The 27,940-nt window shown below is 39.6% G+C and overlaps 3 protein-coding genes across 3 annotated transcripts; 1 reads left to right on the plus strand and 2 right to left on the minus strand.

Moving 5' to 3' along the window:
* Positions 1–6,225: 6,225 nt before the first annotated feature.
* On the plus strand, positions 6,226–6,970 carry LOC114929655 (uncharacterized). Its single transcript, XM_029301237.2, has 2 exons — positions 6,226–6,406; positions 6,471–6,970. Exons 1-2 carry the CDS (start codon positions 6,354–6,356, stop codon positions 6,796–6,798), a joined length of 381 nt encoding a protein of 126 aa, XP_029157070.1. The 5' UTR covers positions 6,226–6,353; the 3' UTR covers positions 6,799–6,970.
* A 6,484-nt stretch (positions 6,971–13,454) lies between these two features.
* LOC114945522 (uncharacterized) lies at positions 13,455–15,005 on the minus strand. The gene has a single exon (XM_029321783.2). It carries the CDS (start codon positions 15,003–15,005, stop codon positions 13,455–13,457), a length of 1,551 nt encoding a protein of 516 aa, XP_029177616.2.
* Positions 15,006–15,607: 602 nt separating this feature from the next.
* On the minus strand, positions 15,608–18,590 carry LOC114945524 (uncharacterized). The gene is made up of 2 exons (XM_085482703.1): positions 15,817–18,590; positions 15,608–15,683 (listed from the first exon to the last, which is right to left on the minus strand). Exons 1-2 carry the CDS (start codon positions 18,588–18,590, stop codon positions 15,608–15,610), a joined length of 2,850 nt encoding a protein of 949 aa, XP_085338829.1.
* Between the last annotated feature and the right edge of the window lie 9,350 nt (positions 18,591–27,940).

Raw genomic sequence — 27,940 nt, forward strand, 5'->3', positions numbered from 1 at the left:
AAAATAAAAATAAGAAATAAAATATAATATAAAAAGTATAAGATAATAAAAAAATAAATAAATAAATAAATAGATATAATCGGTTCGCTTATGTCATCCTGCCTTAACATACCAATAATAAACTACTAATAATAGCTCCCAACAATGTATGTTAAAAATTTTTTACTTCAATTTCTAAACAAACTGTCTTATATCGTACTAAAGCTTTCAGTGTCTTTCTGTAAATTGATAGTGGAATTCAATTTCTTGATAAAGTACATTTCGGCTATTTCTCTTCATTAATAAATATGTCAATGATAGAACCCACAAGCTGTCACAACCGATAAACAATGAGGATAAGAAAATTATAAATGTAGATTCGACGGATGTTTCGAGGGAAAATTTCATCGTCATTCCATATTGTAATCGGTTCACTAATGACATATATAGATTTCTAAACAAAAAGAACCTTAACGTAATTTTTACCATCCCCAAAAAACTAAACTGTTTAATAAAATCGGGGAAAGATAATTTAGATATTAATAAGCAAACCGGCGTAGTCTATTGTATTAATTGTAACAATTGTGATTCTAATTATGTAGGGCAGACAAAAAGACATCTTAGTACTAGGATTAACGAACACCGACGTAATATTAAAAATTCAGCGAGCAATTTTTCTGTTGTTAGTGAGCACAGAATTAATCAAGGACATGAATTTGATTGGTCAAATCCTTTAATTCTGCATAAAGAAAACAATAGAAGAAAAAGAGAAATAGCCGAAATGTACTTTATCAAGAAATTGAATTCCACTATCAATTTACAGAAAGACACTGAAAGCTTTAGTACGATATATGACAGTTTGTTTAGAAATTGAAGTAAAAAATTTTTAACATACATTGTTGGGAGCTATTATTAGTAGTTTATTATTGGTATGTTAAGGCAGGATGACATAAGCGAACCGATTATATCTATTTATTTATTTATTTATTTTTTTATTATCTTATACTTTTTATATTATATTTTATTTCTTATTTTTATTTTTATATTTTATTTTAGTAATTTGCCATATGGTACATCACAATTTAGCGAGAATGTAAATATTGTTAACTTTTAACTTTGACATAATTTTCGGCGTGTTTATTCGTTAGTACAGTGTGTTCAGTCGTGGCAAGATGACACAAGTGAAACGCAGTTAATTTACCATCCGATCTTAAGTTAAGTCTCACCGGAGCGTACTTTTAAATGTCAATAACGATATGCAGTAACTCATTGTAAGTCTCATTTGTTACATTTCACGTTTTCAATTTAAATGTTGATTCTGATTGCATGTACATTAATTTCTAGAATGCTTCTATTGTAATTTTGAAAAGGACCACAGCCCGTATGGTCGAAACGTCAATAAATATAGTTTAACAAATCTAATAGACAGCCAGTGTAGTCAGTTTAATATCTACTACCTTGATAATAATAAACTTTTTGGATTTGACATTAATTTTAGAAAACAACAAGATAATTACTGATTGGTATTACAAACCGACATTCTCGAGGAGGTATTTACATTTCTTGTCTCAGCATCCATTTTGTCAAAAGCGGGGAACTATGTACGATCTAGTGGATAGAACAATTTTATTATCACATCCACGATTTCATTATAAAAATCCCGTTACCGTTGTCAGCATACTTTTAGAAAACTGTTATCCGCTTGACTTGATCTTCAATACTATTAATCAACGTTTAGTAATTTTATTCAAAAAATTAAAAAATACCACAATTAACGTTAACAATAATAATAATGATAATAATGAACAAACATGTTTTTTCACTATACCATTTTTACCCGGTTTGACTGAACAATTTAGAAATATTATTAGGGACATGAATATTATATTATATATAGGATTATTGAAATTAAATCTCAAAAATGAGATTATTTCATATTTTAAAATCTTGGCCGTGACCAAGTAAAATTTGTTGCCTTGTGCACAGATATTTAATTCTAACGAAAAAATTTAGTTTCGTTGGGATAACGCACTGTCTTCCGCGATTGACTCTTATCGCCTGTCTTACACTTTAAATTTATAATTAAATTATCCTTTTTTAGATTTAATAAGTTAAATAAATATATACGAGTACATAAAGATACTATTCCTAAAATGAATAATACCAACGTTGTTTATAAAATTAATTGTTCAAACTGCGACGCTTCTTACGTTGGCCAGACTAGTAGAAGACTGACCACAAGAATTTCTAAACATAAGAAACATATAGTTAGAAATACTAATACTAAATCAGTAATAACGGACCATCGCGTTAATTTTAATGAATTGAATTTGATTGGGAGAATATTAATATTTTAGATAATAATATTACGGGAAAAGATCAGTATCAGAAATGATATACATAAAAAGACAAAATAATAGTCTCAATCTACAGACTGAAAGTCTATCTGATATTTATGTTGAAGCTATAGAGAGACTACCTAAACTCTAAGGTTATATAACAAACACAAAATGATTATAGTTGTTTGTCACTTTTTGTTTCCAACTGAGCTTCAGTATCCTCTAAGCCGTTCTACTGACATGAAAATTACACTAGCGTCACTTTTGTTACTGTTACAATTAAAATACTGTCACATCATAAATATATGTAAGTTTTTATTAGCATATTTTTTTGATACCATTTGTTAGATTATTGTTTCATAACGCATTTGATTGTAGATCTTATTAGTGAGGTGTAATGAGAAAATTATTTTAATTTATAGGATGCGATTAATGTTTTATATTTTAACACCTGCCAACCTCGTAGTCAGAAAACTAAAGAGAAGCGTTTCCTACAGTAAATGTGATGGATTAGTGAGAATCATCTTAGTGTTAATCTTACGACGTTTTATTTCATTTATTGATGTAACCGCGTTTAAATATGTTTATTAGACTTTTATACGTTAAACATGAACTTTAGACTTTTGTGATTTTAATTTGCTTTGTGTACTGCGCTGAAGAAGATCCGAAAAATTGGATCGAAACGTTCGCTTTTTCATTTGTTTTAACTTTCGAGTTTATTTTTATAATTTTATATTAATTTAAACTTTATTGTTTCAAGTAAAATTATGACATATTACGCATTAGAGTCTATTTTTTAATGAACATTTTGGTTTGATAAGTCGATGAATTTAAATTGGGTTACGCTTATATCATTTATTAAAATAGATATTGTTTCTAATCGGCTAACCATTTTTTAGCTAAGATGGTAAACTTTTTAATTATGTCAAAAAACATGTAAACGAGCTCACTGTTGTTAGTAGAACAAGTTGACGGTCCATTCCACGTCATCAATTCTTTTGAACATTATTAGTTAAAAATATCGTCAGAACCGCTTGATATGAGAATCTAAAACAATTAGATGTTATCCAGCATCAAAAAGTTAGTCCCCATCATCAAGGATATTTCCGAGTAAGTTCGTCATTGTAGTATATTTCACCGTGATTGTCTAAGAATATTTTTATTTTTTCGGTATATTAATTTATATTAATGTTATTTTTTTTTTTTTTTTTTTTTTTTTTTATGTGAAAGATCTTGATTGTGATTAGAATTGCTTACTTAAATTGATGAGTAGTCATGATTCCGCCAAGTCGATGTGTTCACTATACAAAGTCACAATATGATGTGTCGAATTCAAACCGTGACTCCTATTATTATTATCATTTATTTATAAGACAATTCTTCTAGAATGTCAAAATATGACTCGTCAAGCATATCGGTATCTTTTTTTAAGTTTAGACCGTTTTTTGTTCCTTTATATGAATCATTTCAGAAACATTTCTCTTCTGGAAATTAGATTCGGAATCTAAAATTTTTATGTCTTCCCAATTAAATGAGTGTTGGTAATTAAGAATATGTTCCGAGATGACCGAGTGCTTTGACGAATCTAACTTTATATTATTTACATGTTCTTTAACTCTCGTTTTAAGTTGTCTTTTGGTTTGGCCAACATATGTCGCATCGCAATCGTGACATGAGATCTTATAAACAACATTGGAATTAGTTGAAAATTGATTTTTATCTTTATGAACCTTGATAAAACGATTGAGTTTATCAAGACAACGATAACCTATAGTCATTTCTGTTTTTTTGATAGATGATGCGATTTTGTCAGAAATGCTATTCACATAAGGAATAACAAAGAAATTCTTTTTTTCATTATCTCCATCTATTTTAGGAACCTTAGTAATATTATTGTCATTAGTCAAGATATTTAGTTTGGAATTAATAAGATACCTAATTCTTTGATTAATAGCGGAGAAAATAAATTCTAAAGGGTAACCGTTGTTACGTAAAATAGTTATGATTGAATTTATATTCTTATTATGAAATTCTGGATGTGAAAGAAGAAGAGCTCTATTTACTAAGTTATAAACAATGCCTTTTTTTTGGCAGAAAGGATGGTTAGAGTAATAGGAAAGAGTTCTTCCAGAAAATGTTTTTTTCTGAAACCAATCAACAAAAATGGTATTGTTAATTAATTTCAATGATACATCTAAGAAATTTAAACAACGGTTATCCTCATATTCCAATGTGAATTTGAGTCTGTCATGGTATTTGTTAAAAGAATCCACAATCAAATCAACCTTCTCCTCAGGAACTGTCATAATGATATTATCAACGTATCTATAATAAAATGGGATGTCGATATTAATCAAGTCAAGAACAGAATTTTCCAAATCTTCCATTATTAAGTCAGCTATTATGGGCGATAATGGTGATCCCATGGGGGTGCCGAAAATTTGTTTATAAATTATATTGTTAAATGTAAAATATGTAGATGACAGAACAAATTCTATACATTTAATAAATTGTTCTTTTGGAATTTTTGTCCGTGACTTAATATACTCCCATCTATTATTAACACTGTTTATCGCAAGGTTGATAGGTACATTAGTGAAGAGAGAGATAACATCTAATGATATCATTATTTCTGAATTCCTTAACTTTTTTCCAGTAAGAATCCTGCACAATTCAAAACTATTATTTATATGGCTTTTTGGTGGGGGAAGGCTTTGTGACAATACATTGTGAATATATGTGGCTATATTGTAAAGAGCCGTATTAATAGATGATACAATAATTGTAAAGGGAATGTTCTGTTTGTGAATTTTAGGGAGACCGTAAGCTTTCGGTAGTATGGAATCACTAGAGTGCATAAAATAATATTCTTTTTTTGAAATATATCCTTTTGTTAGCAAATTTTTGATAATGTAATTGAGTTCTCTTTCAATTTTTAAGATTGGATTCTTATTGACCACATATACAAAAGAATTTTCTTATTGTTTTTTATATTTACTGAAGAAGGCTGAGGTAACAGCCGAAACGTTTTATTTTTTATTATCATTGTATTCACTAAGAAATAAATTAATTATGTGTTGACATTACATCTCTCACTAATTTAATATGCTCGTTATAGTTGGCCCTGTCTTTCTAAATCTTAATTTTATAATATCACACGAGCCTTGTCTTTAAATATCTAATTGTATTCCTTATTAAATTTATTGTTTCTATCAGTATATATTGATTAAATATAATTAATTAATTTTTATAACCGTAATATTACTTCTGCTCTTATTAGCTTTTTATATGTGTAATACTTAAAAAAAAAAGGAAGATATTTCTCTCCCGTTTATGGAAGATTTTCCGCGAGGATACAAAGCTGCCGAACGTCAGCGCTTTTACATTTGCACCATCTATAAATAACGCCCATAAAATGCCCATAAAATGTGAAACAAAGGTCTTTTTATGAATTTTAGAATGCTCTCGATTAGAAATTCGAGCAGCCGAACGTTGGCACCAATGTGTCGCAATTTAAAAGAAATAAGGAAGTTGTTTCTCTCTTGTTTATGGGAGATTTTCCGCGAGGATACAAAGCTGCCGAACGTCAGCGCTGCTACACTCGTATCGCCTATAAATAACATTTTGACAGTTTGTCGATAGGTTGGCGCTAAAATCTCAATTCCCTTCCGTGTGTCAGAACAATAAAATGCCAAAAAAAATGAGTTTTATGGATTTTGGAGTGCTCGGTTTTAAATTCGGACAGTCATAAACCCCCGCCCCGCATGACGTCATTCCCCGCGCCCTCAAGATATCCCCTCGCCCCGCACCCCGCTCAGAGGACCTGCGTTAGAACCCGCTTTATATCACTACTCATGTCGGCAGAGTGACCGTTTTCATCTTCTCCCGACGTTCCTCCGTAGGAGGATTATCGGCGACGACTAATGGCTCTGCGGTATCGCGAACTCGTTAAATTCTTTTTTGTATCGCCCGTTCGTAATCGAGCTGTCCTTCAGAAGCTCCGCAAATCGGTGCTTCTGCACCGAAAGAAGCAGCATGAATTACTACATGCCGAGACGTGATGAAACGTGCGAGAAGAAATGCGACGAGTAAGTGTAACTTTTTTATATTTTTTATTTTTGTACAAGGTATAATTATTACTTAATTTTACAGCGTTTCGTTGGAGCCTCGTGCGGCTCGTATAATGGCAAGGCGATACGCACTGACAACCACGGAATTCAAATTCCTCGAAATTGGCATCAGAGTGGATCCGCCGAGTTACGTGGAGATTGCCATAAGAGATCATCGTGGAAAACAGCTAATACTATCTCTCGAAACGTGGAAAGGACTCTACGAGCAATGTCACGCTATTCAAAATTATCTGAACAATGATACCACTAAAGATGTGTACAATTTCATAAGTGTTGGACCGCATGAGAATGGTCAAATCGACATTACACCGAATGTTCGAGCTCGATCCATGCATCGAGCTAACGTTTGATCGATTGACGAGACTAACTGCAACAGTAGACATCAAATTTACGCAATTCTCAAATGTAGCATCTGCTGTAAGATGCTAAAGATTTGCCGAATGCGATACGCGCTAGCGACGCCTTTAACAAGCATCAACTCGTCGATTGCGAGCTGGTGGCTTTAGTCCTTAGTTCTTAACATGTACGAAGAAATTATATTTGTGTAAATATAAGAAGCATAAATATAAGAATAAATATAGTTATAAGTCTATATATTGGTGTACTTTATTTGCGCGCCACCCGTCGCATTTCGAATTAATTATTTTTGCAAAGATCATGGCCGCAGCAGCGGCAGCGAGAAAAAATCGATATTTTTATCTTACGAGGTTGGAGATAAGACGGGCCGCTCGATATTCATATCGCGACGCGCAGGCGACAGAAAAGATATCTTGAGACATACGCGTTTGAGAGAAGACGCACGCATTCGAGTAAGAGAGAGAGGGAGGGAGAGAGAGAGAGAGAGAGAAGAGAGAGAGAGAGAGAGAGAGAGAGAGAGAGAGAGAGAGTGAGAATTTATTAGCTGCAGTAGCTACATATACATAATATCACAATAATTTTTTTACATTGTAACTTATTACACATTATTGGTTATGCAAACAAAACAAAAGGATTGCCACTATACTATACTCCCCGCTCCCTCCCCATATTATATTTTACCAATACTCTTTTAAATCCCTTCAAAGTTTGCTCATCTTTCATCTCGTTCGGCAAATTATTATACATTTTAAATCCGTCGTGCATCAACATTTTTGTTCCTCTCTAGTCCCACATCTAGCAATACATAGATTTTTACCCTTCCTCGTGTCTCTATTACTTCTTGCTTGCACTATCTCTATATCCTGACATAAATATTTCGGACACATTTCATTCACTATTTTATATATTAATAAACAAACATTATATTCGATTCTTTTTTTAACAGACATAAACTTTCACGTTTCTAAGATATTCATAATTCTCTCCTTCCTATCTCTCCTTAAAATAATTCTCATCCCCTGATTTTGCATTTTTTGCAAGTGCTGTACATTAGTTTCACTTAAACCTATAAGAATCGACGCACAATATTCAAATAGCGGCGCTACAATAGTTTTGTTTATTTTACATCGCATGTCACGCGACATATCCTCACTAACTCTTCGCAAAACCCCTAATTTTGCCCCTGCTTTCCTACTGATATAATCCGCATGAGCCGAGAAATTTAACTTCTTATCTATTATTATTATTCCTAGATATTTTATTTCGTTTACCTTCTCTAATATTTCACCTTTTAATTTGATTACTACATTACTTTCAACCGCTTTCTTTCTAACATCTCTAATTACCATAACTTTCGTTTTATTTACATTTACAACTAATTTATTTATATCTAACCATTTCTCTACTTTTAACATTTGTTCATTTAAGTTGTCACTAATTTTTTGACTCGAGAATCCCGTGGTATATATCAGCGCGTCGTCGGCAAACAGTCTTACAGCACAATTATCGTTAATAACTTCCTCAATGTCGTTAATGTACAATAAAAATAACAATGGTCCCAAGACAGATCCTTGCGGTACTCTCAAATTGACATTAATCTGATTTGACAATAATCCATTAAATTTAACCCTTTGCGTTCGATTTATTAGATAGCTCTTGAACCAATTTAATACCATTCCTTTAATTCCAAATCCTTTAAATTTTTTGAGCAATATTTCTCTATCTACAACCTCAAACGCTCTTTTCAAATCCATGAAGATTATTCCTATCATCTATCCTTCTCCAATTGTTTTTTTTCAACTAGATATCACCCATTGCAACGCTGTTTCGCACGAATGCTTAGCTCTAAATCCCGATTGATTTTCATTAATTAAAACATTCTTGTCTAAATATTCCACTATCTGTCTATGTGCTAATATCTCTAGTACTTTTTCATACACAGGTAATTTATTTATTGGTCTGAATTCCTCGATCTTTATCGTTCCTCCAATTTTTGGTATAGGAACAACAATCGATTCCTTCCATTCATCCGGAAATATACCCTGTTCTAGAGACTTATTAAATATCTGTGCTATTTTGTGGCCGGCTTCTTCCACTACAAACTTCATTATATCTACTGTAATTCCTTCTTCCGTGCCTGACTTATTTGGTAATTTCCTAATAATACTTTTTAAACTTTCATCTTCAATTTTTTGAAATACCTCCATAGTACTATCTGTATATTGCACATGATCTAATTCATCCTCAATCCATTCATTCTTCCTTAATTGTGTAACACTATCCACGAAATATTTATTAAATACAATATATCAGCCATCTCTTCTCTACTGCTTATCGTTACATTATTATACCTTAATTCCCTGTACTTTTTACCATTATCTTATCCTTTCAGTATTTCTTTCAAAACCTTCCATATTTGTTTCGGATCTTTCTTACTGTCATCTAATCTCTCTTTTAAGTATTCTCTCTTTGCTTTCCTGCACATATCTACAGTTTTATTCCTTATTTGCCGAAACTTCTCCCAATCTTCACCACATTTATTTACACGAGCCTTTCTATACGTCATATCTCTCTGTTGCATTTGTTTATAAATTTCATCACTAAACCATGACTTTCTCTGCCATTCCTTTCTCATTAATATCTCTTTCTTCGGCGCGACAATATCAAGGCATCTCACAATTGCACTTATCGCATCGCTCGCTATTTCATTAATACCGTTCTCTTCCACCACACCTAGTTCGCTTTCCACTAATCTCATAAATTCCAAAATATTCATTCTCTTATAGTCTCTACGAACAATCTTTTTATCCATTTCCCTATCAATTTTTCCTTTCCGTTTTACTACTATCATAGAGTGATCCGTTATTTTAGGTTCATGTCGCACTTCTACCTCAATATCATCATTAGCAAAGACTAGATCTATTATTGTTTCCGACGTTCTAACAATTCTAGTGAAATCATTGACCAATTGCTTCAATCCAACTGAATACATGTTATTTATTAATCTTCTTTGAATATAATTATCTACCTTTAAATCAATATTAAAATCACCCATAATAATCACATTCTGTCTTAATAACACATTATTACACGTATTCTCTAAGTAATCTAAAAAATTTGAATCACAATATTAGGTGAGTGATACACAACCATTACAATGCCTCTACAATTTCTGTCTTCAATATTTATTATTATCGACCACCAATTACCCTCATATTTTTCTATCGCTTTAATTTCAAAATCTGATCTTCTTGTCTATATATACTAATACCCCCCCGGTCCTAGTAGATTCAGAATTTCCTTGCACACACTTATATCTGTAAATTTGCAATTCGTGGTCCTGAATTTGGTTTGTTACATGTGTCTCTGTTAACCCTACTAAACAAGGCCTAAATTCTTTGAATAAAAGATTTTCAATTTCATCCTTATGTTTTAAAAAACCCTGTGCATTTAAACAAATTACACAATTTTTGGCGCTTAACTCTTCTCGTTGCTATATGCTACTCTGTATTTTACTTTTGTACATTTCAATTTCTTTCTTTAAGCAAGGACAGTTATTGTCATATGCCGAGTAATCCGACTTCAAATTTTTTATCTTTATTCTCTTGATTTTGTCTTCACAGTTTACACACTTCCTTGCTGTACTATTACAATCCTTCGTCATATGCTGCCCCGCACACAAACCACACGTTTCTTTTTTTACACAATCTTTTGCAAAATGGAAATAACCACAACATTTGAAGCACCTTAGAATCCCTACATAATCCTGTACCTTACACATTTTTCATCCGATCTTCACTCTTCCTAGATCCAGCAGCTGCTTCCTTACGTCGGTATTTACTTCAATTATTAATGTAACTCCTCTAGATTTCAAATTTGCCGTTTTATGCAGTATCTTCCCTCGGACACCATCCCGTCCACATTCGTTTTGCTCTTCAACTTTTTCCCGAAAGTTCTTCTCATTTTCACAATCCTCTTTATCTACATCGAATATTTTTAACTTCAGTTTCCTTTTCTCAGGTTCCTTTACTATATATTTCTTCTCAAGATCTTCTGCTACTTTCTCTTTCAGTTTCTCCGCTTGTGCCTTGCTTTTGCATCCCACCACTACTGCACCTCTTGTCACTTTCTTTAATTTTGTTATTCCTACACCTAATTTCGAGACATTTATTTTACTTTTGATATCTTTCTTTGTGGTCTCACTCGAATTTTCGCCTTCAATTTCTTTCGGCTTGATTATTATGACCGCCTCAGACTTGCCTTTAACTGCTCCACTGTATGAATTCTTTAAACTTCTATCACTTTCATTTGTTAGATTCGACACTTCACCATTCAATTCTTTTCTTACCATTTCACTCACTAACGACTGTAGCTCGTCTGTCTTCCATTTCTGCAGCTGCTCCCTTACTCTATTCATTTCTTTCTCTATAGTTTCTCTTATAATACTCTTAATCATGTTCTTTTCTATCATTTCATTTCTGGTTTCCTTTACTAATTTATAAATTTTCTCAATTTTGGCATCCATATTATCATCGGTATGCTTCATCGATTCAGACCAAACTGGACGCACCTGCGTCGACACTTTCTCTTTTCTCATTTCCTTCGCCGCTGCCTCCTTCCATGGATCCACTTTTTTGTGTAAATATTTCAAATTTTCCTTTACACGGAATCAATTCGTTAACAGAATTATACATCTTATGCTGTTTATGGCAACTAGGATGAAAGCTTTTATCGCATGGTAAACATACGATTATCTCAGTCTTAATGCTTTTCCTACATTGCCTACATAAAGTAGGCACTGCTTTCTTCTCACTCATTACTTTCCCTGTTTTACCCACACAGCTATAGTTTTGAATTATGATTACTTGGAATCACACTTGTCACCTGCTGTCTCTTACATCACTCTACTTTTACAAAGTCACCATTATGGCGATTTCCACGAATCACCAAAGAAAATTTTTACTCGCGAGTTTGAGTCATAGATCTCTAATGCTTTTTTAAGATAACAATCTCTCTTATGCACCAACCTCCACACTCAAACACACTGTCCTCCAAATGTTCACAACTCTCTTCTCAGTCACTCAATCACTCACTTTTATCAGAGCTCCCACATAACACATACTTACTCTTACAGGCAAAGAGAGAGAGAGAGAGAGAGAGAGAGAGGAGGGAGGGGAGAGAGAGCATGTGCGCATGCGTGTATAGGTATGTGTGAGGACAAAGAATGCATTGTGGAAAACTGATCTTACCACAATGTCAAATTTGGCGCGTCAATTCGCGTTACTCGCCGAACGCCAATCACGCTGCGCGCGTTCCGCGCGCAAAATGCCTTCGGCGGTCGCCAGCCCGTTTACGCGGGTCGGTCAAACAAAACAGTCGAATCAAAACAGTTTTGTCCTCCGACACTCGAGAAGATTCCATATCTTTATGTTGCAAAATTACAAGTTCGGTAATTTCACATCAGAATCTTCTCGAAGGTCGGCGGGATAAAACTGTTTTTTCGCGCGTCTTATCCTCGCTCGTCTCATCGACACTTGCGCGCACCGACCGAGAGTTTTCTTTTCGCTTTTAAGTAAAAGTTTCTTTGTATCGCACTTCTCGTGCATACTTGATTCGTCGTTGATTGCACTTTGTTCACGAACGCGCTGCGAGAGAAAGGATCGCGCTGCACGAAAGGATGAGTCACCTTTTGTATTAAACTGACTTTAATATTATAAAACAATTAAAAACGAACACTTTAACAAACTTTTACAATCTTAATTAATTTACAGAGAAAATCGAACTCAAAATCAAAGTGCGGAATAAGCGGCGGTCGTCAACGAATTTTTGCGGTTTTACAAATCTGCGGTTGCGTTATGCGGTTCACGGCGGAAAAGCGATAAGGCCCGGATTTCGGGTGCGAGCTCTCTTTTATGGGTTTCCGAAGAAAACCCACTTTTTCGGGAAGCGCCAATTATTGCGAGCAATTTTAAGTGTGCTCGAGGTGACTCGAGGGCACAGCTCATTATTGGCCGCTGTCAAAATTAACGGAAGACGGCTGGCAGAAAGCATGCGCGCGCGGGTGATCGCGATAATTATTGGTGAAAAGAGGCGCCCGTGGTAAGCCGCGCATGCTCACTGAAACTAATTATTCGGCGGAACGGTTGTGATACCGTTAATTGTTGATATTTTGAGGAATGTTTTTTTGAGACAGATTGATTTATGTCGCTGTGTTTCTCCGCGAAAAACATACAAAAAACGATTTGCTGTAAATATCGATTATTCTAGAATCTTCTAAAATATTATTCGAACAGAATATTTTATTTTATTCCACGGCTAATATTTTCTGATGCGTTTTGAACATTCCCGCCCGCCTTGTCGCGCAGTGACAACATGTGTGGAATTTCGGCCGCGGAAGCTCGAGTCGATAGTGATCGATGGTGGGGTAGACGCGGAGGCGCGGAGAAATACACGTGATGATCGCGTGGTAAGTGAATCGATCAGCTGATACAATGAACATGTGGTGATCAGCTGAGGCAATGAAACCGCGTGTTTGGTGAGTTGTGTAGTGCAGTGCGATGATGGAACAATTATCAGTGCGGTGATGGATGAAAAAAATGAGATGTGACAAGTGATACAGTGCGTGAGGTGAAAAGTGTCGCGAGATGAATTATGTGCCGGCGGACGACGTGTCCGCGTTAGTCATGCCAGGAATACGATCCGCGCCCGGAAGCATGACTAATTTAACGAGCGGGCGCACGAATTCGGATGTGGCGGTGCGGACCGAAACCACGCGGACGATACCGTCGTCCCCGGGATGCAGTCTTGTGATCCGTGCGAGAGGCCATCGGGTCGGAGGGGTGAGCTCCGAACGAATGAGACAGAGGTCCCCCACGTGAGGTGCGGCCTCGGCCTTGACCCATTTGGTGCGGGGGTTGAGGCCGTGCACGTACTCCGCTGACCAACGCTGCCAAAAATGGTCTCGCATCAATTGGAGATGACGCCAGCGTGACAGTGTAGATGCTGGTTGACCAGTCAACGATGGCTCAGGTACGGCTAATAGCGGCGCCCCGATGAGGAAGTGGCCTGGTGTGAGCGCCGAAGTGTCGTCCGGATCGTCTGATAAAGCCTGCAACGGACGAGAATTAAGACACGCCTCGATTTGCGTGAGGAGTGTGCTAAGCTCCTCATATGTGAGGGTGGTTTCGCCGATTACTCGACGGAGGTGGAATTTTGTGGATTTTACGGCAGCCTCCCACAGGCCACCGAAGTGAGGGGCCGCTGGCGGATTAAAGTGCCAGCGGATCCTTTGATTGTTGGCGGCGCGAGCGATGTGATGGCCCTCGGAAGATGACGCCTTGAAGAGCTCGCGCAGGGTGCGATCGGCGCCGACGAACGTCGTGCCGCAGTCGCTGTACACGTCCGTACACAGGCCTCTGCGGGAGACGAAGCGGCGTAAGGCGGCGATGAAGGCCTCGGAACTGTAGTCCGAGACGACCTCGAGGTGGATAGCCTTCGACCAAAAGCATACGAAGACGGCTATGTATCCTCTCTGTGAGCGGTGTCCGCGCCCCTTGCTGGTCCGGATGAAGATGGGTCCCGCGTAGTCCAGGCCAGTGCTCAGGAATGGCCGAGTCGGCGTCACTCGGTCACGCGGAAGGTTGCCCATTGGAGGCTGTGGAGTGGCCGCTCGCCAGCGAGTGCAAGTGACGCACCGATGAAGTTGCTGCTTAATGACGGTCCTTCCTCGTGGCACCCAGAATCGAAGACGAAGCAAGCCGAGAGTCATCTGGACGCCGCCGTGTAGAGACCGACGATGGCAGGACTCGATGAGCAGTCGCGTCATCCAGGAGGCCGGCGGAACGATCACCGGGTGCTTCTCGTCGTAAGGCAGCAGAGCGTGTTTGAGGCGCCCTCCTACGCGCAGTACACCTTGGTCGTCGAGGAATGGACTGAGTTTGATCAGTGAACTGCGTGGTGGGCCGGGGCGTCCCGCGTTGGCAGCGGCTACCTCGTCCGGGAAGTGGAGTGCCTGCACAATTCGAAGCCACTGGAGTAGGGCGGCGTCCAGCTCGTCAGGATGCAGCGGACGACCAAGTGTGACCTCTCGGCTCGCCACGTTGAGCCATCGACGACACCAGGCCGTAACGCGCAGCAGCCGATGGAGTGTGGAGAACCGAAGGAGAAGATCCGGTTCAACGATGACGGCACCTTTGGTCATCAGGCTGGTGGTGCGTTGTTCCGGAAGGTCGTCCTCTGCGATGTCGACCTCTGAGCTGGGCCACGCTGTCTCGTCCAATGCCAACCAGGTAGGTCCAGTCCACCATAGCGTGTGATTGACTAACTCTTCCGGATTAATTTCTCGTGATGCGCAATCTGCAGGATTGTCCTTCCCGGCCACGTGTCTCCACTGAGCGTCCGGGAGCTGAGTCTGGATGTGAGCCACCCGGTTGGCGACGAACGTTTTCCAGCGAGCGGCGTGTCCCTGGATCCAATGGAGAGTGACCTTGGAATCGGACCACAGGTGTACTGGAGTTGATGTCAAGCCGAGGGTGTTTCGGATATGCAACGTCAACGTGGTGAGTAGCACAGCAGCGCACAGTTCAAGGCGAGGCAACGAAACTGGCTTGACGGGCGCGACTTTGGATTTCGCCATGATTAAATTGATTGTGATTTGTTCCTTTCCAGAGTTGCGGATGTAAACGGCGGCAGCATATCCTCGCTCTGATGCATCTGCGAAGCCGTGGATCTGCAACGTGGAGTAATCGCTGTCGGTGCTGAGCCAGCGATTCACCCGTATGTTGCCGAGCAGAGGTAGCTGGTTCAGCAGCTGTTGCCAACGTTTGACGTCCTTGGCAGGTAGTGGAGTGTCCCAGTCGAGTTGCTGAAGCCAGGTGGTCTGGATCAGGATCTTCGCCCGAATCACGACAGGTGCGAGCCAGCCCATCGGGTCAAACAGCCGTGCAGTCTCTGCGAGGACTCGTCGCTTCGTAAACTCGCTGACTACACGAGGATGTATGGCGAAGGCAAACCGGTCTTCTTGAGGATGCCATCGCAGACCCAAGGTCGAATGGCTCTCGTCGTCCCAGAAATGTGGTCCTTGCTGCAGCCGATGCTCCTGTGGGACTCCGCTGAGGACGTCCGGATTGTTTGAAGCCCACTTCCTCAGCGGAAATCCGCCCGCCATGCAGAGATTGCGCAGCTCTGTCTGGAGGTTGACGGCATCGCCGAGGTCGTCCGCTCCGGTGACTACGTCGTTGACGTAGCAATCTCGCCGAAGTGCTGTGGCCCCTTGAAGAAACTGCGCCCCTTCGTCCGCACAGAGTTGCCGCAGCGTTCGGATGGCCAGGAACGGTGCACACGCCATGCCGTAGGTCACCGTCAGCAGCTCGTACTCCTGGATCTCGCTCGTTTTGTGTTGACGCCACAGTATCGTTTGAAGGCTGCAGTCCTCAGGATGTACGAGAATTTGGCGGTACATCTTCTCGATGTCTGTGACGAAGACATACCGGTGCCAACGCCATCGCAGCAGCACGTCGGTGAGAGCGGGCAGCAAATTCGCCCCAGTCAGCAGATGCGAATTCAGCGAGTTCCCAGTTCGTGTCCGTTGAGAGCCGTTGAACACGACTCGGAGCTTCGTCGTCGTGCTCGCCTCCTTCAGGACCCCGTGATGCGGTAAGTAGCATCTGATCTTCTCACCTGTTGTTGCGATATTTACTCTCTTCATGTGTTGCAGGTCCTTGTATTCCTGCATGAAGCTGCGATAAAGGTCGCCAAATCGAGGGTCTCGGCTGCCCTTGGACTCCATGGCTTTCAGGAGGTGCTCCGCAGGGCGGCGAGTGTCTTGAAGAGTCGTCGGCGGTGATGCAAGAGGCAGTCTCACCATGTATCTTCCGGTGGGCGTGCGTGTGACGGTGCGCACGTAAAGCTCCTCGCACTTGGTTTCGTCAGAAGTGAGTGGAGCCTGAGATATTGGCTCGCTCTTCTGCTCCCAAAAGCGGCGAACGAGGTCGGCGAGGTCATGATCGGCGGTGCATCGGAATGTGCGGCGATGTCCGTTGACTGATGCGGCGTCGTATCCGCCAGAGAGGATCCACCCCAGGCTTGTTTGCTGGGCGATCGGCATCCTTGAATCTCCTTTGCGGAGGCCTTCCTCGAGGATCAAGGAATAGACCTCGGCTCCTAGGAGTAACTCAGCTGGGTCGTCGTCCAAAAAACGAGGATCGGCCAGTTGGAGTCCTTTGAGATGAGGCCAGCTGCGTTCTCCTCGTGAGACTGATCCTTGCTGCAGTGATATGCGAGGCAGCACAAAGGCTACCACGCTGAGCTCGGCGTTGGTCACGTCTGATGTTACGTGCAGCGTTACTTTGCCTCGAGCGGATCCTGAGCGGGTCCCTCCGATGCCGAAGATCGAGAGATCCGTCGAGACTCGAGGAAGGCGAAGGCGTTGTGCCAAGGTCTCTGAAATGATCGACACCTCAGAGCATTGGTCGATCAGAGCGCGTACGGCGTGTGGTGAACCGTACCGATCGGCGATGTTCACTCGAGCTGTTGCCAGAAGAACGGCCTTGTGATCCTGATGTTGCAGAGTCGTGGTCAGTGTGGTGGCGCGTGTGGTGGCCTCAGCTGACAGTGAAGACGTCGGTGCTCCGTGCAACATCGTGTGGTGTCGTGCGTCGCATGTGAGGCAGTTCTTCTTTGACTGGCAGCGAGATAAAAAGTGGTTGCCTAAGCAATTGTAGCAGCGCTTGCTTGTCTCTATAAATGCCTTACGCTCGTTGACTGTCTTGGCCTTGAAGTCTCGGCAGGCCATCAAGGTGTGGTTCTCGCGACACAGTGCACAGTGCGGCGGTTCAGATCCTTGGTGTTTTGTGACGTGTGCCTTGGTGATCCGTGGAGCATCTCCGGACGGTTTGCTGACGCCCTTCGGTCGTGCGGCATTGAGCGTCAGGATCCGCCGACTGATAAAGTCAACGAGTGCCTCGTTCTGTGCTGGCTCTGATGAGTCTGAAATGGACGACTCCCACTCCAGACGTGTGCGTGCATCAAAAAGCTCCGTCACCAGGAAGTTGAAGAGGTCCATCCCGTGGGAGTTTATTGGACGCCCGATGCTCTCCTGACCGTTGACGGTGGCAGTAACGGCGTTGTGGATGCGTCTCAACTCCTCTGCGGTATCTCCCTTCATCTTTGGCACGGCGATGAACGTGGCAAAGTTGGAGCGGATCAATTCTTTTTTATTGTTGTAGTGCTTGTCCAGTATCGCCCAAGCACGCTCATAATTGTCGCTAGTGACGGGTAACGACTTTATTAACTTTTCAGCCGGTCCCGTCAGACATGAGCGGAGGTGATGGAAGCGCTCGATGTTGGAGATCGCGTTGCCACTCACGACGGAGAGAAAGAGATCCCGAAACGACGGCCAATCAGCGTAAGCACCAGAGAATGGCGGTACCTTGATGCGCGGCAGTGACGACCGTGGCGTGACGTCGGCAGAAGGAGCTACGTTCGGTGCACGAAAGTGTTCGGCGTAGCCATCAAGTATGCTTCGCTGACTTACGTACAGATTTTCTGTATCTGCATGGAAATCTGATTTGAAATACTCGCTCTCACTGAATTTGTCTTTCAGGGCCGCTCGGATAAGGTCGTGCTGCGTCTCGAACTTTGTCCACAGCTGATCCAGGATTCTGGTGCGTGTGGCGATAGCACTGGTGGTGATATTGGCGCTGCCCAGCTTCTTCAGGTACTCTACGGAGCGTGAGATTCGGATTTGAATCTCACGCTGACAATCGACCAGCGTGGACACATCCATGACGGCTGCACACCCAGACGTTCACACCTTCACTCACACGAGAAGTCACGCTCGCGAACTTGCGGTTGCCGATGCGACGGATCCGGCTCGAAGGACCAGAAATATGTTCACGAACGCGCTGCGAGAGAAAGGATCGCGCTGCACGAAAGGATGAGTCACCTTTTGTATTAAACTGACTTTAATATTATAAAACAATTAAAAACGAACACTTTAACAAACTTTTACAATCTTAATTAATTTACAGAGAAAATCGAACTCAAAATCAAAGTGCGGAATAAGCGGCGGTCGTCAACGAATTTTTGCGGTTTTACAAATCTGCGGTTGCGTTATGCGGTTCACGGCGGAAAAGCGATAAGGCCCGGATTTCGGGTGCGAGCTCTCTTTTATGGGTTTCCGAAGAAAACCCACTTTTTCGGGAAGCGCCAATTATTGCGAGCAATTTTAAGTGTGCTCGAGGTGACTCGAGGGCACAGCTCATTATTGGCCGCTGTCAAAATTAACGGAAGACGGCTGGCAGAAAGCATGCGCGCGCGGGTGATCGCGATAATTATTGGTGAAAAGAGGCGCCCGTGGTAAGCCGCGCATGCTCACTGAAACTAATTATTCGGCGGAACGGTTGTGATACCGTTAATTGTTGATATTTTGAGGAATGTTTTTTTGAGACAGATTGATTTATGTCGCTGTGTTTCTCCGCAAAAAACATACAAAAAACGATTTGCTGTAAATATCGATTATTCTAGAATCTTCTAAAATATTATTCGAACAGAATATTTTATTTTATTCCACGGCTAATATTTTCTGATGCGTTTTGAACACACTTCTTGCAATTCTTGCAGTTCGTCGCGCTACTAGTGCGCGATACTTACTTTCTTGTATATAGTGTACAAAATACATTACTGTCGTCATTCACGTTGTCTTTTTTTCTTTTTCATGTCGTTGTGCTGTGCTCCGTATTCCTCGTGTTCGACACTCATACACTGGTTCGCACTCCGCGTTGTCGCGAAATCGCACATTAGACATCAAATAAAATTAAGGACGACGTTTCGACCCTTGGTTTGGGTCCTTCTCAAGTCTAAAAATTACAAACAAAAAATATATATTATATTTATAAAATAATATAAATCATAAAACGACAATTTATATAATAGTCATTTAAAATTGTTCGCGTAAGTCTCGGTTCAAAATGGCTTCGAGCTTGGAGAACGTCCGCGTAGTTGAAGGAGTATCTATAAGAGACACTAATTGTTCTAGTTTCACAAAACTTCACTTTATTTGCAACTTAACAAAAGATAAGCGAAAAAAAGCTGAACAAAAATATTACATAAAACCGCATAACACAAACTCTCATTAAACCGTGTATAAACATTAAAACATACCTGACATAAATTAAAATAAAATAACATTTAAACTATATTAAAGCACATAAATTAATTGTGTCAATACGATCTTTCGACAAGATGGTAAAACGTCAACTGAACTAGACAGCCTTTATTATTCTATCATAAATAGGATTCAGATTATCCGTCTTTTTGTAGGTTAATTTATTCATTCATTCATGTTTATTTGCTTCCTTAGGGATTAAAGGCGCTTTTAAGGAGCGTACCCGAACCTTACAAAATTCTTACAAATTTAACTTATGACTACTTTTACATCATCTACCTATCTACCCAGCAAACACAGTATATAAATGTTATATACTTAAGCATGTTACATGTAACGTATATGTTAGTTGTAATTTCCCATTCATAGGTGTAACATTTTTAATATTACATATATTACATTGTAGTTATATTGTCATTATATCCCAAGATAGCACTAACTTATCAATATATCAATGTGCTATTTGGTATATAATTACAATATACAATAACTACAATGTAATATATGTTATATTAAAATGTTACATCTATGAGTGGGAAATTACAACTAACATGGATATTACATATAACGTACACGTTATATTACCTGTTATATTCCGTTTTATTATAGCAATGTAACAATTATATATCGGTGTTTGCTGGGTATCTAACTAATTAAGAGAGAGAAAGAGTTGTCTCTATCTATTTCCTCGCTCGGCTTCCAGTTCCCCATTCATTCTCCAACACCTCATTTATACCTCCACTCATTCTCCTCCTCATACCTTCTTCCTCTTTTTTCCCTCCTTTCTTTCTCCCTTCAGCTATTCCCTCTTTCCTCCTTTTCTCTAAATCCCTCATCCATCCCCTTCTCCCTCTTGCAGTATTTCCTTCATTCTTTCCCACCAATTTCTCTTACTCTTTTCTCCGCCACATTCTCCTATTACATGTTCCCATGTTTCATCTTCCATCTCACATAGTCTACATCTTCTTTTCCTCTCTTTTTTCCAGTATCTCGCCCCTCTCGTTTCATTGTTCATTTTAAACCTCACTATCCTTCTCCATCTACTTTCCCCTTATCCCTTTCTCAGATATTCCGGTAATCTTTCCTCCTTCTATTCTCCATACTATCTATTATATCTCGATTCCCTTATCCTCTCCCATCTTTCCTCCTTCTGCATTTCTCTGTCTTTCTGCTCCCATCCCTCGTATACTTCCTCTCTCCTTCCTCTCTTTTTCTCCATCTCCTTTCATTCTTTTCCTCTTTCTTCAAGGAATTTTGCTCTTTCTTTCTTCCAAACTGTTCTCTCCTTTCCTTCTCTTACCCTTTTTTTTATATCCTCATAGCATTTTCTCGCTAAACTTCCTCCCATTTCTTCCTCCATTTTCTTCTCGTACCCTACTGCTCTTCTCCCTGCCCTTATCTTAAATTTATCCTTTCCTATCTCCTCTTTTACCATGTACTCCGGAGTACACCAGTCCACTTTTAACGTCCACCTAATCCATCTTTCCTGCATTGCCTCTACTTCTCTCCTCTCCTTCCACCCCCATATTTTTGCTCCATATTCCAACACCATTCCCACCAACCTTTCCATTAGCCATAATCTTTTCATCCAATCTCCTGCAAATCTTCTTTTCCCCATTCCCCACACCTGTCTTATCACCGCTCCTGCTTTCCTTACTCTGTCCTTTACTTGTGCCTTCTGTCTCCCATTTCTTTGCAACTTATATCCTAAATAAGTGAATTCCTTCATTTCCTCTAATTTTTTCCCTTTCCACCTTTATTCAACTTTTTTCATTTTTTTTCCTCTCTTTTTAAACCTCATTATTTTTGTCTTATCTACATTCACTTCTAACCTTTTCTTATCCATATAATTTTCCATTTTCCCTAACATATGTATCATCCCTTCTTCATTTTCCGCCAACAGTACCATATCATCTGCACATGCTAAGCAGTGTACTTTTTCCCCTCTCAGTTTCACCCCTTCCCAACCTTTTTTTCTTAGTATCTCCTCTATATCCGCTATCAACAGATTAAATAAATGTGGGCTCATTGGACAATCCTGCCTCACTCCCCTTGCTGTTCAAAAGTTTTCTCCCTTCTCCTTCCCCACTCTTACTTTACTCCTTGTTTCTCTGTACACCTCCTCTATCCTACTTCTTAGTCCTCCTCTTATCTCCCTATTTCTCATTGCTTCCATTAACACCTCCCTGTCCACCGAATCAAACGCCGCCTTTAGATCTATGAAAGCCGCCACTGCCTTACCTCCCTTCTTATTCACTTTTCTATTCACCAAGTAGTTTAGAACATAAATACTGTCTATCACCCCCATTCCCTCCCTAAAACCTGTTTGACTCTCCGGTATCATATTCTCCTCCTCCATTTCCTCCTTTAATCTTTCCGTTAGTATCCCCACGTATATCATATAACGTTGGCATCAATGTCACCCCTCTGTAATTTTCCACCCTATTCCCTGTTCCCTTTTTTACCAGTGGCACAATTATTTCTTCTTTTCACCTCTCCGGCCATCCTTCCCTTCTCCAGACTCTGTTGCACATTTCCCATACCCACTCTTCTATCCTCTCTCCTCCATATTTCTATACCTCACTCGGTATTCCATCCTCTTCCGCTGCTTTTCCTTTTTTCATTTTTCCCAATATCCTCTTTACTTCCCCCCTGCTTATCTCCTGTTCCTCATCCCTCTCCCTTTTTTCTTTTCCTTCTCTTACAACTTTAATCTCTACCCCTCCCAATAAGTCCATGAAGTATTCCTTCCATTCATCCGCCTTTATCTCCTTATTCACCCCTTTCCTCTTTTTCCTTTCCCTGTTTATGATTTTCCATACCTCTCCTTCCGTTCTTGCCTCTATCGTCTCCTTGTACCATCTTATCCTCTCCTTTTCCCTTTTTCCTTTACACATTAGTTTGTATTCCGCTCTTACTTTTCTGTATTCTTCTCCTCCTCCTTCTCTTTTCCTCCATTCCCTTAACTTTTTTCTTACCTCTTTCCTCTTCTTTTCACATTCCTCGTCCCACCACCCTTTCTTTTTCCCTTCCCCACTCTCTTTTTCTCCTTCTCTTAATTCACTTCTATCCTTCCTATTTTTTCTTCTAACTCCTCTTCTATTCCCTCTTTCCACCCTTCTACCCATTCTATTTTCTCTCTTATTCTTTCTCCTCCTCTCTCCGTCCATCTCCCCCTTTTTCTTATTTATTTTCCCTCCTTTTTCCCCTTTTCATCACCACTTCTTCTTTCTAACGTCACAATCAATGGGTGATGGTCCGATTCTATGTTACCTTCCACCTCCATCCTCTTTATCTTTTCTTTTACTCTATCCTCTCCCACCACGTAATCGATCACCGATTCCCCTCTTCCTCCTGTATATGTATACTCTTCCTTCCTATCTCCTCTTATCCCTCCATTGAAAATGCCCCACCCCACCTCTTCCAGCTCTTTTATTAGCTTCTTCCTCTCCTCATTAATTTTCTTGTCCTTCGATCTTCTTTCTTCTTCCTCTTCTCCTCCTATCACTCCTTCTACTCTCCCTGTTCTTGCGTTAAAATCTCCTAAAATCGTCCATTTATTTTCTTCTTTCTCTTCTATCCACTCCTTCATTTCCTCCATTTTTCTTTCCATGTCCCCGTTAATGTATATATCTATTACTCTTCAATTCTCTCTTCCCATTTCTATATCCGCCATCATTATTCCCTCCCCCTTTTTTTCCATTTCTGTTACCTTGATCTTCCCCGTCTCCTCCTTTACCCCCATAATCATTCCCCCCATCGGTCTTCCTTTTTTCTTTCTCTTCTTTGCTGTTTGCTTCTCCCATCTATATCCTCTCGGTAACTTTTTTTTAATCGCCTCCCATATTTTTTTTTATATCCATGTTTCCATTATTACCACCACCTCCCAATCTTCTATTTCCTTCCAGAATTTTTCTTCTTTACTTTTCAGCCCTGCCACATTTCAGAAACCTACTTTCCATTCTTCTCTTATTTTTTCTCCTTTTTCCTTTCTCTCCTCTTTCTTCCTCATTCTTGTCTCCATCTCCTCTCTTCCTTCTTTCCTTCTCTTCTATCCCTCTCTCCTCCTTCTTTCCTCCTTTTTTTCTTCTCCTCTTTTCTAACCCTTTTTTCCTTCCGTTCCTATCTTCACTCTCCCTTCTTCCACTACCATTTTCTTTATTTCTTCTCTAATTTCTCCTTTCCAGTTTTTAAGTACACCTTCTTCCTCTTTCCACCTCCATCAAACGTCGTTGATTTTAATTCTCCCTTTCATTATTTTCTCCACTCTTTCCTTTATATCTTCTTTCCCTCCTTCCATTCTTCTTATTACTATTGTTACGTCCCTGGTTTACATCCCATGAGCACCTTCGTCCTTTTTCATCCCCTGAGCATCATCGCTAGGAAGGTTGTTTATAGACAACCGGCGTTCGAATGTTTTCGGGCGCCATGATTAGATTTGGTCTAGCTGTTGCACCGTGCGGACGCTTACGAAACCGATAGGCATTCTGGCCTATTACATATTGTATTTCTTTACTTTATTGTATTGGGTCGTTTCATTAAAACTCCTTTTCATATTACGAGAGTTTATTCATTCTGGGCGCGAGTGAGAGTGTGTGTGACACCTTTTTGTGAGATAGCGCAAGAGACGTCGTGAAGACGTAACATTTTGGGGGCTCGTCCGGGGTCGAACGAACAACGAGCTACGAAAAATAATTAGGAAAATGACTACCCAACATTCGCCCAGACTAACCCGTTCATAAGCTCCGCTACAAACACCATCGAATACGGAGACTCTTTCGGAGGAAAATGTACTGCAAATTGCGCTCCGGGAAATCAGGGAGCTGCGAGAACAACAAGAACAGAAGCGTACACAATTCGAAGCTTTGCTGTGACAACGCGACAAAGAGCTGCCCCGGCTGGAGCAGAGAATCGCTTCGTGGGAGGAAAACGAGCTAAGTCCTCCCAATAATATCGCTTCTTATAACTCCGATAATAAAGCTTGCGGGGATATTAGTAGTGATCTTTGCGCGAAAATCGGTTTTAAAGTAAAACCCGATACGTTTAACGGGAGAGTTCCGCTGCGGGAGTTCTTCTCCCAATTTCTTTTGGTCGCGCGCGCGAATAATTGAAACGAATCTGCGAAGACCGTTGCTTTGGCCGCGAATTTAAGAGAAAAAGCGCGAACTGTTTTAGAAAATATAGAGAATTTAGATAACCTCAGTTTTGCCAAATTAAAATCAAAATTAGAATTACTTTTTGGGGAGGGAAATCTTACTCAAAACTATTATTCTCTATTTACGAGTCGGAAACAAAAATTCGGGGAAGACCTCGCTTCTTTTGATGCCGAATTGGAAAGATTGTCACGACTCGCATATCCCGAATGTCCTTACGCGGTAAGGGATAAAATCGCGTGCGCGCAATTTATCTCTGCTCTCTATGACGGTTTTTTGAGGAGGACCCTTCAATTAGAGGAGATAACCTCTTTAAATTTGGCCATTGAGAGGGACAAAGACTATAAAAATTATTTAAAGAGAAAATTTTGAAAGAAAAAAGGAAAATTTCGGAAAATTTAACAAAATTTAAAAAAATTTAAAAAGTGGGGAGGAACGACGCGCGAAAGGATTTTTATAAAAAAAACGGGAGCGAAAATAAGAACAATGAAAACAGCGCACGAAAATCAAATCATGAAATTAGAAATCATTTGAGAGGGGGATGGCGAAGAAATAATTTTTCCTCGAAGGGCAAAGAGTGTTGGACGTGTGGTAAAACGGGACATTTTCGATTTGAGTGTCCTGAGGAGAAGGGAAACGCGGTTTTATTGAGCTGTGCGGGGTGAGCTCGACTTTTTCCGTAAAAGCCCCGATATCGAATCGATTTGTAGATTTTAGTGTTGGTAGAATTAGAGAAAATGATTTCTATTATCTCGGAAAGGTTAACGGTAAAAAATGTTCTTTGAAAATAGACACGAGTTCCGATGTTTCACTTATAAATGAAAAATTGTTGAATAAAGATGTAGAAAAGATTCAAATTAAAAATTGTAATTTGAAATATCCTACGGGAGAAAAAGTTTTAATTAATTTTCTAGTAGAAATTAGAGTAGAGATTGGAAGATATTGTGTTTCTATTCCTATGTTTGTCGCCGCCATAAATGATAATTGTATTTTAAGAATAGACTTTCTTAAAAAGATTAATTTACAAAACATTTTTGATGATGAATTTAATGAATTAAAGTCAAAAGAAAATAAAACTTTTAATTGTTCTAGAATTGAAAACTCTTGTAAAGTTCCAACTATTTTAAAAAATCTTTTTGAAAATAATTCTTTAAATTTGAAAGAAACAGAGAAAGAAATTTTTGCAAATTTTTTAAATGATTTCTCTGATGTATTTTCTGAAAACATTGTGGCTGGTAACTGTAGTGTTGTAGAACATGTCATTAACATAAAAGACTCTCTCCCCATTAAGCAGGCACCTCATCGAATTCCCATTCATTTAAGGAAGGAAGTAGGTAAAATTATTGAGGACATAAAGGAACAAGGAGTAATAGAGGAATCGCAAAGTCCATGGATCTCTCCGGCCGTTATGGTGAAAAAGAAAGACGGCAGTATAAGATTTTGCATTGATTATTGGAAATTAAATAATGTGACGGTAAAAGATTCATATCTTCTTCCCAGGATTGACGATACTTTAGATTAACTCTCAGGTAACTCTTGGTTTTTTACATTAGATTTAAAGAGCGGTTATTAGCAACTAAAAGTCCGTTCCGAGGACAAAGAAAAGGCAGCTTTCTCGATCGGCAGGGGTTTGTGGCAATTTACAGTAATGCCGTTTGGTTTATGTAATGCTCCCGCGACTTTCGAACGATTAATGGAAAAAGTCTTACATGGCCTTTTATCAAAAAAATGTTTAGTATATTTAGATGATATAATAATTTTCGGAAAAACATTTGATGAAATGTTAGAGAATTTGAATTTAGTATTTTCGCGATTGAGAGAAGCTAATTTAAAAATGAATCCAAATAAATGTATTTTCTTTTAAAAAAATACGAAATATTTGGGACATATTATTTCAGAAGAAGGCATTACTACGGATCCCAAAAAGATTATAGCCGTGAGAGATTGGCCGGTCCCCCATACTAGAAAACAGTTACGAAGCTTTCTCGGTTTTTGTTCGTATTACCGTAAATTTGTGAAGAGATTTTTTTCTTTGGCAAAACCCCTTTACGTGTTAACAGAGAATCAAGTTAAATTTGTTTGGGGAAAAGAATGCTAAGATGCTTTTGAGAAATTAAAATCGATGTTATCGTCTTCTCCGATATTATCTTTTCCTAAGAGAGAAGATGAATTTATTTTAGATACTGACGCATCTAATATCGGTATCGGTGCAGTGTTATCCCAGAAACAGATGGGAAAAGAGAAAGTGATCGCTTATTTTAGTAAAACGCTTAGCAAGACTGAGCAAAATTATTATGTGATTAAAAGAGAATTGTTAGCAATAATAGATTCTTTGAAATTTTTCCGTCATTATCTTTTAGGTAGAAAATTTGTAATTCGTACAGATCATGTATCGTTAAAATGGTTGATATCTTTTAAGGACCTAGAAGGACAATTGGCTCAATGGCTCGAAAGGCTTCAAGAATTTGAGTTCGAAATTATTTATCGAAAAGGACAATCTCACGGGAATGCCGATGAATTATCCAGGCGGTCATGTGAGGTTTTCGGATGCGAATACTGCGCTAAAGTTGAGACGAAAAACGCAGAAGAAAGAAAGAAAATGGTCGCTCGCATTATGCTTGTGGGAGAAGATCTGGAAGAGTAGCGTCGTGTTCAGCAAAAAGATCCAAGCATTTCATTTATTATACGAGGAAAAGAAACAGGAAAAAGACCATTGCATTCGGAAATTCCTACCAAGAATGTTTTGGCTCAGATTTATTGGTCTTATTGGGATTCTCTCGTTCTAAAAAATGGAAGTCTCTATAAGAGATGGGAAGC

Source organism: Nylanderia fulva, unplaced genomic scaffold, assembly GCF_048542155.1.
Source record: "Nylanderia fulva isolate GAGA-0341 unplaced genomic scaffold, ASM4854215v1 Scaffold211, whole genome shotgun sequence".
Taxonomy (NCBI): domain Eukaryota; kingdom Metazoa; phylum Arthropoda; class Insecta; order Hymenoptera; family Formicidae; genus Nylanderia; species Nylanderia fulva.

Excerpts from the sequence above, each read along its gene's own strand:
- LOC114929655 (XM_029301237.2), top strand. The coding sequence starts at position 6,354 with ATGAATTACTACATGCCGAGACGTGATGAAACGTGCGAGAAGAAATGC. Across the intron at positions 6,407-6,470 it reads TGCGAGAAGAAATGCGACGA|CGTTTCGTTGGAGCCTCGTG; the intron begins GTAAGTGTAACT and ends TTAATTTTACAG.
- LOC114945522 (XM_029321783.2), bottom strand. The coding sequence starts at position 15,005 with ATGACCAAAGGTGCCGTCATCGTTGAACCGGATCTTCTCCTTCGGTTC.
- LOC114945524 (XM_085482703.1), bottom strand. The coding sequence starts at position 18,590 with ATGGATGTGTCCACGCTGGTCGATTGTCAGCGTGAGATTCAAATCCGA. Across the intron at positions 15,684-15,816 it reads TGGCATCCTCAAGAAGACCG|ACCACCTGGCTTCAGCAACT; the intron begins GTTTGCCTTCGC and ends ATCCTGATCCAG.